This window comes from Sturnira hondurensis, unplaced genomic scaffold (assembly GCF_014824575.4).
Source record: "Sturnira hondurensis isolate 20B ecotype Veracruz unplaced genomic scaffold, ASM1482457v3 Scaffold0006413, whole genome shotgun sequence".
In the NCBI taxonomy this organism is placed as follows: Eukaryota; Metazoa; Chordata; class Mammalia; order Chiroptera; family Phyllostomidae; genus Sturnira; species Sturnira hondurensis.
In genome coordinates, this window is record NW_028079044.1 from 22,363,451 (window position 1) to 22,377,785 (window position 14,335).

General features: G+C 39.7%; 1 protein-coding gene across 6 annotated transcripts in view; it reads left to right on the forward strand.

The window, feature by feature from the left end:
* Nucleotides 1-1,611: 1,611 nt before the first annotated feature.
* NDUFAF6 (NADH:ubiquinone oxidoreductase complex assembly factor 6) overlaps nt 1,612-14,335 on the forward strand; it is a 31,345-nt gene continuing 18,621 nt past the window's right edge. Inside the window, exons 1-4 of one of the 6 annotated variants that reach the window (XM_037048225.1) lie at nt 1,612-1,698; nt 8,161-8,264; nt 10,290-10,412; nt 13,999-14,055. In XM_037048225.1, the coding sequence (XP_036904120.1) occupies nt 8,244-8,264; nt 10,290-10,412; nt 13,999-14,055 (201 nt within the window). In that variant the 5' untranslated portion in view covers nt 1,612-1,698; nt 8,161-8,243. Of the gene's footprint in view, nt 1,699-2,027; nt 2,431-2,733; nt 2,967-3,039; nt 3,119-5,887; nt 6,010-8,160; nt 8,265-10,289; nt 10,413-11,082; nt 11,203-13,998; nt 14,056-14,335 lie in introns of those variants that run through there. The other 5 variants (XM_037048223.1, XM_037048222.1, XM_037048227.1 and 2 more) reach the window with 5 other exon arrangements.

A 14,335-nucleotide genomic window follows, 5' to 3' on the forward strand; every position in this document is an offset into this window, starting at 1 on the left:
TGTGGCACTTTGTTACTGCAGCACCAGCAGACTACACAATAGGGAAGCAGCTGAATTCCTAGGTGTAAAATGTGCATCTGTTGATTACTAACAGTGTAACTTTGGGCAAATTACTTAGATTTTTCATGCCTTGGTTTTTGTTTCTGTAAAATGGGGATGACAGTAATAGTACCAAGAGAGTAACAGCCATCCAGTTTGCCCCAGTCTGAGGGGCTTCCTGGGATGCAGGATTTTTGTGCTAAAACCTGAGCAGTTGCCCTAAACAATATGGTGCTATGAGACTGAATTAATTCTGCTAGAAGAATTCATAGTACCTGGTAAGCACTCAGTCAATAACAGGCATAGTTTACTATTAATAATATTTCAGACCTTAGTTTAACTATCACTTTCTGAGAGATACTTTCTCTGACCACATTATCTGGATTAGGACTCCCTGTAAAATTCTTTCATAGCTATTCTTTTTTTGTCAGTGGTTTCCCAAAATCCATTCTCCTTATTTTCAATGATAATAGGACCCCTGATTTCTAACTGGGCACATGGTTGCCTGGAACAAAGACTATTTCCCAGCTTCCCTTGTAGAAGAGTAAGTTTTGACCAATGGGATATTAGCCAACGTGCTGTGTACAAATTCTGGGTTATACTCTTAAAGCAGCAGGTTCTTAAATCAAGGAAGCTGTGGATAGAATTCAGGGGGTCTGTAAACTTGAATGGAAAAAAATTTACATCTGTATTTTCACTAACTGCTAACAAAAATGTAGTATTTTTTAAAAGTATGAATATAGGCAACAAAACATGAAGTATTATTTTGGCCATAAAGTTCATTTGTTTTTTCCATAAGATGCCTGTAGCAACACTTAGTTGTCTTTAACTTCATTTGAAACAATTTTGTTAGATTGTATTGTGACAGCTGTCATATTAGTGTGCATTTAAAAAAATTATCAAAATTGGTGAATTTTTGTGTAGTCATTTTAATAGTGATGATGGAAGAAAAGATGCAACATTTGCATCCTATTATGCTTTATTATTTCAAGAAAGGTAAAAATGCACCTGAAATGCAAAAAAAAAAAAAGATTTGTGCACTCTATGGAGAAGGTGTTGTGACTGATCAAGTGTGTTAAAAGTGGTTTGCGATCACATACTGGGTGAGTAAATCTCCAACTGCATGCTGGAGATTTCTCTCTGGATGATGCTCCACAATTGGGTAGACCAGTTAAAGTTGATAGCAATCAAATTGAGACATCAACTGAGAACAATCAACATTATACAATTCGGGAGATAGCTGATATACTCAAAATATCCAAATCAATAAAGTTATTGGTGAAAATGAAAAATGTGTTTTTTATTTTATGGAAAAAACCATGCAGACTTTTTTTGCCAACCCAGTATTAGCAGCAATTATATTTTTCTCACCAAATATAATCATTTTGCCACATGCTGCATTTTCATATCACATAACAGTTTTACAGGTATGTAATCTATTGTTTATGGTTATCACCACTATTGAAATCTGAAGTTAGACTCACTGCTAGATCTCATTATTTAATGCTTAAAGCAACACATATATTGCTCTATTACATGGCACAAACATGGTTAAGGACTCCTTCCTGTCTTAAAGAGAAGAGCATCTTGTCTTTTACCCTTTCATTCTTGCTACTGGCTGGCATGTGGAACCGGTAGTGGGTCATCTTGAACACACAGGTGAGGAAGAGGTAATGATGATTCCCAAGTGTTTCTCCCCTGGTTGTGAAAAGAGCGACATTGTCCAGATAAATGAAGAGATTAAGGAGTTAGTTTGATTGGTTTTTAGACAAGTGGATTTTGAAATAATGGCAAGATATCCAGATGGAAAAGTCCAGCTGGGCAGGAGATCAGAATTGGAGATGAAGATGAGTGATTTTTTTAAATGGAGCAGGTTAAAACTGATATGAAAACACTAGTGTGTGTCTGCCAGAGCTAAAGAACAGAAGCCCAGAGGGAAAAAGATCATTATGCAAGAAACAGGACTGAAGTCCTGCATAGGCTGGAGAGGCAGTCTCAGGGAGCAAAACCAAAGCAGGGTGTATTGGCTGGAGTTCTCAGGCCCAGACAACAGAGTACTGTCTCTTGGGTTTAACGAGAAACATTAAGCTGGAGTCACAACTGCAGATAGCCAGAGTTGAGACTGAAAGGTAAATAGAGGCTGTATCATGGAGAGGCTTTATCCAACCCGCAGTAAAGACTGTCAAACAGGGAAGGGCCATGATCAGATGTACATTTTAGAAATAACCTGTGCGGCAGCAGAATGAACAGTTTGGACAAATGTGGAAGAGGTGTCAACTGCGATCCAGATGTCGGCGGCTGGCTTGCACCAGGTCAGGTGCAGCAACTGGACTCAACTCTAATATTTGAGGGGCCTGAGGATAAGAGTACCAAAGGAGAATCACATACTGGGTGAATAAATATTTAAAAGTTATAAAGCTAGTAAACTGTCTAAATATTCTCTATCCTCCTATCTGGATAAATTGGTCTTCAGAAGGACCTGGAAGGGACGGGGAGAGGCTGGCGGGATCGGCTGGATTTACCCTGGACTTTCCCGGAACCCAGAAGGCAGTAAAGAGCGTGGGGGCGACCCCGGTGCGGAGAACCACAGCGACATCTGGCGCTTCTCCAAGCGATGCCGGAGGCCCGCCTTCCCGCCGCTGAGAAAAGCGCCGTGGAACCGACCGGGGGCGTGGCCTGGCGTGACCGCGGCGGCCGGCGCGGGGCTGGAAGGCACGTGACATCGGTGTCATGGCGGCTCCCACGTTAAGCTCAGCCTGGGGCCCGCTACGTGTCGGCGTACCTGGCTTGTGCCGCCGCCGGTCGCCCCGGGGCCTTTGGGCGCGCGCGCGGCGGCTCCCAGGGTCCCCGGGTTCCGGGCGGAGCGTGGCTGCAGCCAGCGGGTCGGGCGTCTCGGGCACTGACCGCTACTGCATGGAACTGCTGCGGTGAGCGAGCCCGGCCTGCCGCCGGCGAAAGGGCGGGGAGCAGCGTCGAAGGGCACGGGCGGGCGCGGCGGGACTCGGCTGCTGGGGGTGGCGGGTGAACGGACCTGCTCCTTTCTTGCGTCCCACTGCGTGTGCGCTCCGGTTGGCTCCTGGTGAGGTTGTGCTGGAGAGCGAGGGAACAGGAACTTCTTACACGGGTCACGAAATTGTGGCAGAAGTGCCTTCATCTGTCACTTTTTTCAATCCTTAATTTTTACCCAGTTCAGCATTCTGCATGCATAGCTTTTTAAAGTTTAAAAGACGACTAGTATTTAATTGTAATTACAACAGTAGCTAACTCTCAGTTCTTTTTATGTCAGGCACTACGCAAAGTAATTTACAACTGCAATTGACCCTGAACCCTGGTTTAGGAGCGCCGGTACCACCTTCCGTCCCACAAACCCTTTGAAAATGCCAGTATAACTTTTGACTCCCCTAAAACTTTACGTCTAATAACCCACTGTTAACCGGGAACCTTACCAATAACATGAACAGGTGATTACTGTATGTACATCTTACATTACTGTAATGTAAGATTACATTAGAGTAATCTAGAGAAAATGTTAAGACATTATCATAAGGAAGAGAAAACATATTTACAGTATTTATTGAAACTTGCCCCTGTGAAACCCATACGACCCAAACCCGTGTTGTTTAAGGGCCAACTGTAATTTACTTAATCTTTATTACAAATTGTGATGGACAAGTGTAGACCTCCCACTTGGATTATGAAGATGAAAGCATTTAGAACAATGCCTGGTGTAAAGCAAGGGCACTGCGAATACGGTATAAACCACTCTTATCTCATTTAATGGACTGGGGGACTGAGGTTTAGAGAAACTAGGGAATTTACCTGAGGTTCACCAGAATAGCCTCATAAAGTCAAGGGCTTGATGACAAATTTCTTTGCCCTGGTAATAACAGAAAAGCCTGGCCCATGGGAATTGCTGTTAATCATTTGTGGAAGAAAGTCCGGTGAATCAGGTTCACCAACACTTCTAGGCAGGGGCCTGTGTTGGAATCTAGGCTTGACTGCGGAGGCCGATGGCTTAACATCCCCCTGCCTTTCAGTTCAAACAATGGTAAAAATGCTCAAAGTGGCTGGCCTTACAGACTGCTGAAGTGTTAGAATAATTAAACTACCTTGGATTTGATTGGGCTAATGAATTCAGTTTTTAAAGATTCATTTTAGCAAAGTGTAGCATAACAACAAAATTCCCATGTGTTTTGTTTTTAATCACGTTTTTAATAGTGTACCTCCCCACCTTATTTGTTGATTACTTATGGGGAAACAAGATAGCAGTAGTGGAAATCAGGGCATTAAGAATTTTTAAGTCAAAACTGCTACAAGGCCCTGGCTGGTGAGCGCCAGCCTGTGAATCAAAATGTCAGAGGTTTGATTCCCATTTAGGGCACATGCCTGGGTTGCTGGCCAGGTCCCCAGTTGGGGGCAAGCAAGAGGCCACCAATCAATGTTTCTCTCCCTCTTTCTCCCCCCTTTCCCCTCTCTCTGAAATTAAAGAACATCTTTTTAAAAACTGCTACAAGGTTATGTTTATTTTTATACATTTTAAAGTTACCATTCTTTGGTGATAAATTTGTTGCTAAAATAAACCATTTGTACCATATCTACTTGTCCAGTGAAATTTTTCTTTAATATTAGCAGTGCTCCGATTTTCCTATCCAGAGGTGAATAATCAGTGTTACTAATTTTTTATATTCTTCCAGTAATAGTCTGTAGATATCACATGATGCCGTTTTTTCAAATATCTATTTACAAATGGCCAGGTCCTTACTCTGTCCGTGTTGGTGTTGGAGTGGAATGGGGGCTGTTGACTCCTAGTGATTTAATTGAAAGCCTGGATTTTGCAGGCAGACCTGATCTGAATTTGTTACTTCTACCTCTGTCACTTGTGAAAGTTACTTATTTTAAGATTCAGCTTTTTCCTCATTTGTACATTACTACCCCTATTCCTTATAGCTTGCTTGCGAGGATTAGATGTGATGACGTATGTAAAAATCCCGGCACATAACAAATGCTCAGTCAATAGTTTAAAAAATAAAAAAATGAAACGTGAAAGGGAGTTGAGAACTTCTAGCTTCTAATTTTTGGAATTATTTGTGCAGGGTTGTTTTGGACATGTATCTTAGGCAAGGACTCCAAATACCAGAGAAGCTCCCAGGCCATAGCTTCAGGTTAGCCAGCCAGGGTTCCTGGGAAAATCTCAAACCTAATTTACATAGGCTTCTTGGGGTTCGGTTTTGAGGAACTGTTGCCTCGGGCCTTAGGATTGGTGCTGTACTAAGGAGGTGCTAGTGAAAGTGCACCTGTTCTCCAGCCTCCTCCAGCCTCACTGGGGAACCAGTTCTTCCCTTGCTTTTGTGGCACAGGTCCGTGGAATTAGCACAGCAGTCCTAACATCAGATATGCTTAGTTCTCATGTGTGTCTCTTCCTGCTAGACTGAGGTCCATATCTGTCTTCAGTGGCTAGCACAGTGCCTGGCACATAGTAGGCACTGGATAAAGGTTAGAATCAATGAATGAATGAAAGGCTGTTGGACCTGTTGCTTCGTAAAGCCATTAGAGTATGGTATTTACTAGCAGGGGACCGTTCTTAGATAACTCGTACCTTGGTTAGCCACTTAGGATATCCTTGTATACCAGTAAAAAGTGTTTGTAACAATGATCCTGAGTGATGAAGAAATGGTTAAGTAATTAGTATATCCTACTTTAATGTAAGGAAGTAGGCAATATTGTTTAGAAAAATTCCCAATGAAAAATAAAAAATATATTAATAGAGCACATGCTTAGCTGTGTATAGTATTTTATTTCCCAAAGTTTGTTAGAGTTCTATTATGTCTTCATTTCATTTTTTCATTTCTCTGTAAGAAACATGAAGGACTTCACCCACAGGGTATAGTTAGAAGACATGAAATAGGAGGTTACCAAGCCTCATTTTGCAAGTTCGGAAATAGACATGGCTAGTTTCATTTATGTCAGTAGGTAAGTTGAATGGTAGAAGTTAAAATTGTAGAATTTTCTACAATTCAGTGCTTTTCTACTGTTTCACACTACCAAGTGTTTTCAACACTTGAAGTTCACAGACTTTTAACAATAAAATAAATTTAAAAATATTTACATACATTTAAAAGTACAAAGTATAGAGCTGTTTTACTCACACTGTCCATTTTTTTGTAGTTGAAACTGCTTATAGTGAGTTTTTTTAGTAGAGCTGAAAGATCTCTTTTTTGGTTCATGTGGAAACAGTTGAGGAAAATTATAAAGACAGTGGCTAGAAGGCATTTAATTTCTCTGTTAGGCACAAGACAAAGTGTGAAACAGCTGAAAAGTGGAAGTGGTCTGTATTGCAGTACCTGAAGTCCATGGAATGAGGCTGGACCTGTTTCATAATACTATTTTATAGGAAATAATGTTATAACAAGGTTCCAGCATATTGCAGTAAAACTCATGTTGATAGGCAGTCTGATAAGTTCTTTTTACTCAAGTCATCTTAGAATGGATAAAATAAGGACACTTTTAAAAACTTATTTTGAAGTAATTTCATATTTACATAAAATTATAGAAACACTACAGAGTTCCAATGTACTCTTCACCCAAATTCCCTTATTATCATTCCAAACCACTTGAGAATAAGATGTAGACATCATGTCCCACTACCTTCCCTGTGTTTCAGCGCGCATTCCTTAAGACAGAGTCTCCCATATAAACACAGTACAACCATCAAAATCAGGATGTTAAAACTGATCCAGTGTCACCATCTAATCCTCAGAGTCTGTTTGAATTTTGCTGATTATTTTATTGTGTTTTTTATACGTCTGGGATCGTGTGTTACATTTAGTTGTCACATCTCTTTAGTCTTCTCTACTCCGGAACAGTTTTGCAGTCTTTTCGTAGCTTCCACAAGCGTGACATTTTTAAAAGAGAACAGATCAGTTACTTCACAGACTCTCTCAGTTTGGGTTTACTTAGTATTTCTTCATGATTTATACATTTCTGGCAGATATTTTATAGAAGTGCTGCTGTGCTTTACTCGGCATCACACCCAGCAGCTCATGACGCTGATTTATCCAGTTACTGTGGGGTGAAATTCTTGTTACTTGGTTGAGAATGTGTCTTTCAGGTTTCTTCCCTGTAAACTTAATAGGAATGTTAATTAGTAAGTAGTACATATTTTGTGAGAAGATACTTTAATACTGTGTAAGTATCCCATTTCTACCCAACTTTCACCTGTTTAACATTTACAGACATTTATTGATTTTTTTTGTGTGTGAATCATTTATTACTTTGATAGTTACCAAATGATGATTTTTAAAAATACCACCATGTCTTCAAAATTTATCAGATTTCTATTGATAACAGTCTCATGGAGTCCTGTTATAGTCTGTTACTATCATTACTTTTTTGATGCTCAAATGTTCCCAGACTTGGCCAAAGAAAACTCTGTCAGGTCGGGTTTTTTTGTCCTTTTGACAAGCTTCTTCATTCTTTGAACATTTCTTTCTGCTCAAGAAGATGTTTCAGGCTTATTTTGCATTTTCCCTGTCCCAGCCCTGGAGTCAGCCACTCCTCCAAGGATTTCTGGTTTTCTTCAGCAGAGAAAGGTTTTTGGAAACCAAGGTGTAGGCGTTAGGTGTGTTCACTGATACTGGCACTGGGGTGGGGGGGAGGGCGTATCATTGCTTCTAGACTGTCATAGCGACACCACTAGGAAACGGCAGAAGTGTGTGTGAGTTGCAGGTGCACCTCAGGGAGCACGCCCCACACTCCTGTGTTGTTTTCTGTCTTTGTGTCTTATTTGTTCGTGTATTGAAAACCATGACTAATACTAGTACTTCCTGGAACTGTTTTCTTGATTTCTACTTTGTTTCCCCATTTGAATTATCACAAAGTGATTCTGAAACAATTAAAATTATAAGTACTATAGAAGTCAAAAAACGGGGAATGATTATTTTTTATTTTTAACTGGTCTGGGATTATGAGCAGATACATTTGTAGTGATTGTAATGAAATAGGTATAGAATATAAGAAATTTTGAATTGAAACTTCACTGTTTTCAGATATTCTGGGCAGTATTTTTTTGGTGTGCAGTTTGCAAGTCAAAAGTAACTGTCTTCCCCCCCCCATTCATTATAGGAAGCGAGATTATGAAGGCTATCTATGCTCCTTGCTGCTTCCTGCAGAATCCAGAAGCTCTGCTTTTGCCCTGAGAGCCTTCAATGTGGAACTCGCTCAGGCTGGTATTAAACTACCTTCATTATTTGCAAAAATGCTGATATAATGTGTTTAATGCTGAACAATGAAGAAGTACGGTTGTGATTTGTATGTTAGATGTGTTTAAGGTCTCTGCTGCTGATTTTTTTTCCTTCTATTTGGGCTTAACAATTCAATTCCAAAAATAAAACTAGCTAATGCACTTACTGTTTCTGGAAATACTACTGTAGAATTTTTTTCTTTTTCTAAGGATATTATAAAATTATGCAATTAACATTGCACATTTTTTTGTTAATTGAATAGGTTAATCAGAGTATTTATTGGTGCTTATCATTTCCAGCATTTGCATATAGCAGTTTTTTTACACAAAATTTTGAAAAATATTTTAATTACAGTTGACATAGAATATTATTAGTTTCAGGTGTACAACATAGTGATTAGACATTTATATAACTTACAAAGTGATTAGACATTTATATAACTTACACCTTGATAAATATAGTGCCCATCTGACATCACACATGGTTATTATAATATTATTGACTACATTCCTTATGCTGTACTTTACATCCCCATGACTATATGTAACTACAAATCTGTACTTCTTAATCCCTTCACCTTTTCCACCCATCGCCCCTAAGCATCCTTTGATGGAAAGAAACAGTGTAAGTGTCCATTGACGGAAGAATGGATAAAGAAAATGTGATGCGGTGCATGTGTGTGCACATACACACACTCTCTGGAATGTTATTCAGTCATAAAAAAGGAAATCCTGCCATTTGCAACAATGCAGATTGACCTTGATGGCATTATACTAAGTGAAATAAGTCAGACAGAAGTCAGAGACCATGCGATCTCACTTACATGTGGAATGTAAAACAAGACAAAACAAAACAAAGCTCTAGACTCATAGATACAGGGACCAGGTTGGTGGTTGTAAGAGGCAGGGGTGGGAAGTGGGTGAAATGGGTGCTCAGAAAGTAGAAACTTTGTTATAAATGAGTAAGTCCTGGGGATGTAATGTTCAGCATGATGATCATGGTGGATACTGTATTGTGTATTTGAAAGTTAGTAGAAGGTAAAAGTTCTCATCTCAAGAAAAAAAAGTTTGTAACTATGCTTGATGATACGTTAACTGCACTTATTGTGGTGATTACTTCACAGTATATACATGTACCAAATCATCTGTTACACCTGAATCTAAGATACTGTTATATGTCAATTATATCCCAGTTTTTGAAAATTTACCCCCTACATTTAGAATGCATTGGTGATTCTCTCCTGAACCCCGCCGAGGCCATTCTTAATTAGTAGTGAGGGTGACTGTCAAATGATGGTTAAATAACTACTCGGTGAGTAAAGGAATGAGTTTATCTACAGTGTTCATGCTGCAGAGTTTCCTGTCTGTGGTACCTGGTTCTGTGGGTTCTGAAGGATGCGCAGAGCCTCGCGTTCAGCACCACGGCCACCAGAACTGCTACTCACGTGCCCCTCTGTCATTGCCTCCCCTCCCCCCAGAACCTTCTCGGGTCCCTGATTCCTGGTTGCTTTGAAGTTCATCTCAGATAAACGTTTCCATCTGTAAACATGTCAGTATGTAGCTCTGAAAGATAGTTCACGTGAAAAAGTAACCACAATGTTACTATCATATATTAAAAATTTAAGAGTAATACCTTAATATCATTAAACATCTGATGTTCAGATTTGCCCAGTTGTCTCTCTCTCTAAATCAGGATTAAAATAAGGTCCACGTGTTATGACTGATCTAGTTCTTAAATTTCTTTTAAACTAAATGTTCCCCCTTTTTCTCTGTGTATTTTTCCTGCAGTTGTTTCCTAGAATTTCTCCTATTTTTTCAGTAAGCATCAAATAATTGGCAGCTTTTACTTAGGAGACTCATAATGACAACAGTTTAACTCCAAGGGAACATTAAAACAAATGCATAGAATTAAACCTAGTTTTTGGCTTAATTGTGTGATTATTTGGTCACAAATACAGATTTTGAGACTGTAGACAGTGCATTTATTAAAGTTTTTAAACCTTACGTATAGATTAAGGATCTGGTTTCTGAGAAAACAATTGGGCTGATGCGAATGCAGTTTTGGAAGAAGACTGTGGATGACATATACAGTGACAATCCACCACATCAGCCTGTGGCCATTGAACTGTGGAAGGTAAAAACATTGCTCCTTTTAATTTCTAAGACTTTTATTTGACCATACTTTTTGAAGCATATAATGGGTAATAGTGATGGGCAATCTATCCTGAAAATCTATTCTGGGGCTCATGTGATGTTCAGATACACGTTAGTTAGTTTGGACAGAATTTAAATCATCCACTAATAATTTGCACAGATCTTTGGTGTATTTATTTATTGAAGGAAAAAAAGGGATCTGGTCTCTTTATGCTATAAATGATTTCCCACATACTTGGTTGCAGAATTTAAACCCTGCACATTTCGAAGCAACGTCAGGTACATTTTCTGCTCTAGCTGTGAAGGGAGACATGCGCTCATTATTGTCCAGACACAGATCTAAAACAGCCTTTCTAGTTCGATAGACTTGCCTATTTGTTGATGAATTTTAGGTATTAGAAAATAGAAATCTGTGGGCCAGAGTATTGTTTGTATAGCTAGATATGTGTAGTAATTAGTTTTACATTAAAATAGTTAACGTGGATCCCTCATGCCATACAGTTTAGAAATAGGCTAAATTATGAATGGAGGAAGGAAATTAGGTGCCTTTGCTGCTTATTGGCATCCCCACTGTAAAAGGATGAGATCCAAAGGATGGTTTTTGTAGCAGGAGCTGCTGACAGACCTCACAGTGGTACCCCTCTTCCCAGATCTGCACCAGCAGAGGCAGACCCCGTTTCTGGGTCCCAGATTGACTCCACAGAGTCCCAGTAAGGACGGAGGGCCAGGCCCCCCACCGGGGACTCAGGAGAGAAAGTGGATGGGAAGCTGTGAGTATTAGACTAGCCGTTTACCTCTATTCATCCCACTTCAACAACGTCAACCTAGGTGACTCAGTTTAGAGGAAGGTTTCTCTAAAACCCAGAAACTTTCTGTTTATTATTGTATACACACCCCTGACTGCAGGAGAGGTTTGTGCTAAGACCTGTGTGGAAGGTTCCAACCTTTGTCAGGAAATACAGAAGATCTGAAATTCCTTTAACACAAATTTATCTCTCCTAGGCATTTCTTTCAAAAATAAATAAAAAGACATCTGAATTACAGAATGTTTACATGTGTGCCAATGTGTACAGTTTTATAGTAGCTGCTTACATCGTGATGATTAACGTTGGCCAGCTTTTTGATGTGACCAGTGCTGAGGGTTAATACGAATATTTGAAGAGGCCGGTAATGTGGAGAGCATCAGCCCTCATTGTATCTCGGTTCTCTGGGAGGGTCGGGATCTTTAGGAGACTGAGTAGGGAGGTGGCGGCAGAGCGCCGTCCAGAGAGCACCTTTCCTGCCGCGCTCTTCACTGGTGCTTTCACAGGGCAAAATAGTTGAGTATCTGTAACTTCTGACCTATTTCTGTGTTCATTAATATTTTGTGTTTGTAGCCAGGGTTTTTATTCTGTTTGACTTCTGTTTCCAAAGTTTTCATACCTTATTCAGCTGGTTTTCAGCTTCTGACAAATACTTAGTTTTTACCTTGATTTTTGATTTCCCTCAGAATTAAACGAAGAACTATATTTTGTGGTCAAGGAACTCCAGCTGTTATAACTTCAGCCTTCACTAAATAGGAGTCTGGCTTTTCAGTGGTTAAATATTTGTTGAGTACTTCTATGTCCCAGGGATGGTGTTTGATGGGGTGGTTACAAAGATCAAGCGCACCCCGCCCCACTCAGACATGCACAGAGGAAAACAAGATCAGGACTCCGTAAAGGCTGAGGGACCTGCGGCTGGTTCCTGGGATCCGGGAGGGAGGCTTGTGGGCAGTTCCCTGTGCAGCAGCTGGAGTGCTGAGGGCATGTGGGGAGCAGCGGCCTGCAGCCCTGTTAGCTTCTGTCAGGTTTCCGCCAAGCAAAGTGGGCCCTGTTCTCCACTCTCTCACCCTTTGTCACGTAATGTGTGCTGCTGAGCCTGAGCTAGCCTTTACGTTTTTGTCAGTGACATCATAGAGTCTTAGTCGATGTGCAGGGTATCCTAAGACTTTATGTTTTATGCCTGTACTATTGTGAACATGTATCCTACTTGGTGTTGATTTGGCAAGAAAGCAAGCGTTTTTAAAACTTTAGAAAAGTGTACTTTCACACTATTAATGTTTTTTCTGAATCACTTTTGAGTGTAAGTTACAAATATCGTAGCCTTTTATTCCTAAATACTTTAGTATTTCCTAAGAATAGGGATGGTCTCTTATATAACTGGAACTGTTACTCACTTTAGTAAAATTAACTTTGATATAACACTTTCATGGAATTTTCCATTCATATTCCAGTTTTGTCAGTTGACCCAATAACGTCCACTGTAGTGCTTTTTCCCTCCAGTGGAGGATCCATTCTGCGGTCAGTATTGTTTGTCATGTCTCTTCAGCCTACTCTAACCTGGGACATTTTTGCAGCTTTTCTTTGTTGTCTGTGACATTGACGTTTTTGAAGAGAATAGCCCCTCTAATTTTTTCTCTTTTTATAGAACATTTCTAATTTGGGATTTGTCTGATGTTTTCTCATCATTAGATTCAGGTTGTACACTCTTGGTTGTAATATGCATAGACAATGTCTTCTTCTTAGGGTATCACACCTGGAAGCAAATTTTGTTCGTTTGTTCTGTATTGGCATTGTTAATTTTCATCATCCAGTCAAGATGTTTTCCCACTGTATAATCCACTGTATAATTCCCCTGGCACCTCTAGGACAATGCAGATATCCTACTCATTAATTCCCCTTGGAACTTAGCATTCACTTATGGTTCTTGTCGGATTCAGTCTTTGCTAGTATGATCACAGAATAATAATTTTCCAATTCTGATACTCTGTCCACATTTACCAGTTGGCACTCCACTATAAGCAGGAGCTCTCACTCTTGTATGTTTGTTTGTTTGTTTGTTGTTATGATGGACTCATGAATTGCTTTATTTTCAATAGTTTATAAATCATTTTATTATGCTTAATTATTTTGATGTTCAAGTACTCCTGGATTTGGACAGTGGGAGCCCTTTAACTGGCTTCTGTGCCCTTATGACATGCCTCTCATATTTTTTTGAGCACTTCCTATTTTCTGGCACAATAAAATATTCCAGGGTCATCTTGAGTGTCGCTCGCCCCACCTCTGGAAATCACCCATCTCTCTGGAGCTTTGCTTCTCTGGGAAAAATGCTTTCAGAGATCAAGATCTGGGCACAGGTTCTCTTCTACTGGAGCATCTCTGCTTGCTAAGATGTACTGTGCCTGGCAGATTATTTTCTTTGGAGTTTTAGTTACTGTTTTTTTGAGTAGTGGTTCTTTTCATTAATTAGAATGTTTATTCAATTGAAAGAAGTTTGTGTGTAATAAGCATAGATGTCAGGGTACATCATGTAACAAGTTCAGTATTTAATGTAGTGGAAAAGTTCTAGATATATTATCTTTACTTGGAAATGTTTTGAAATGTTTTTTAGGGATATTTTCTTTTTCCCTAGTATTTCTTTAACACAGCGGTCTATCTGGGGATGAATTATGACAAATGTTCCCTTACCTAGTTTTCTATTTAGCCAGGTCTGCAGAAGTCATTTCTAATACTTTCTAAAAATTTATAATGCTCTTGTTTTTTTAGGCTGTCAAAAGGCATAATCTGACTAAAAGATGGCTTATGAAAATCATCGAGGAAAGAGTAAGTTGAAATTTCTCATCTTAAGTTTTTTCTTCCTTTTTTAATCCTGAAGCTAGTTTTCATCAAAATTTGACTAGTCATACACATGCCTTTGTGTACACTCGTACTTGGATGTCTGTCCAAGTAGTAGAGGGGCAAAGGAAAGTCTGATGGTTCTAGCGGATGGAATCCTGTATTAAGTTCTTAGAACTGAGTTCCATTCTAGTTTCAACCAAGCCTGCAAATTGCTCAGTGACCTGGACTTACCTGTGTGATCCCTGACATGTTGGCTCAGTGTCTT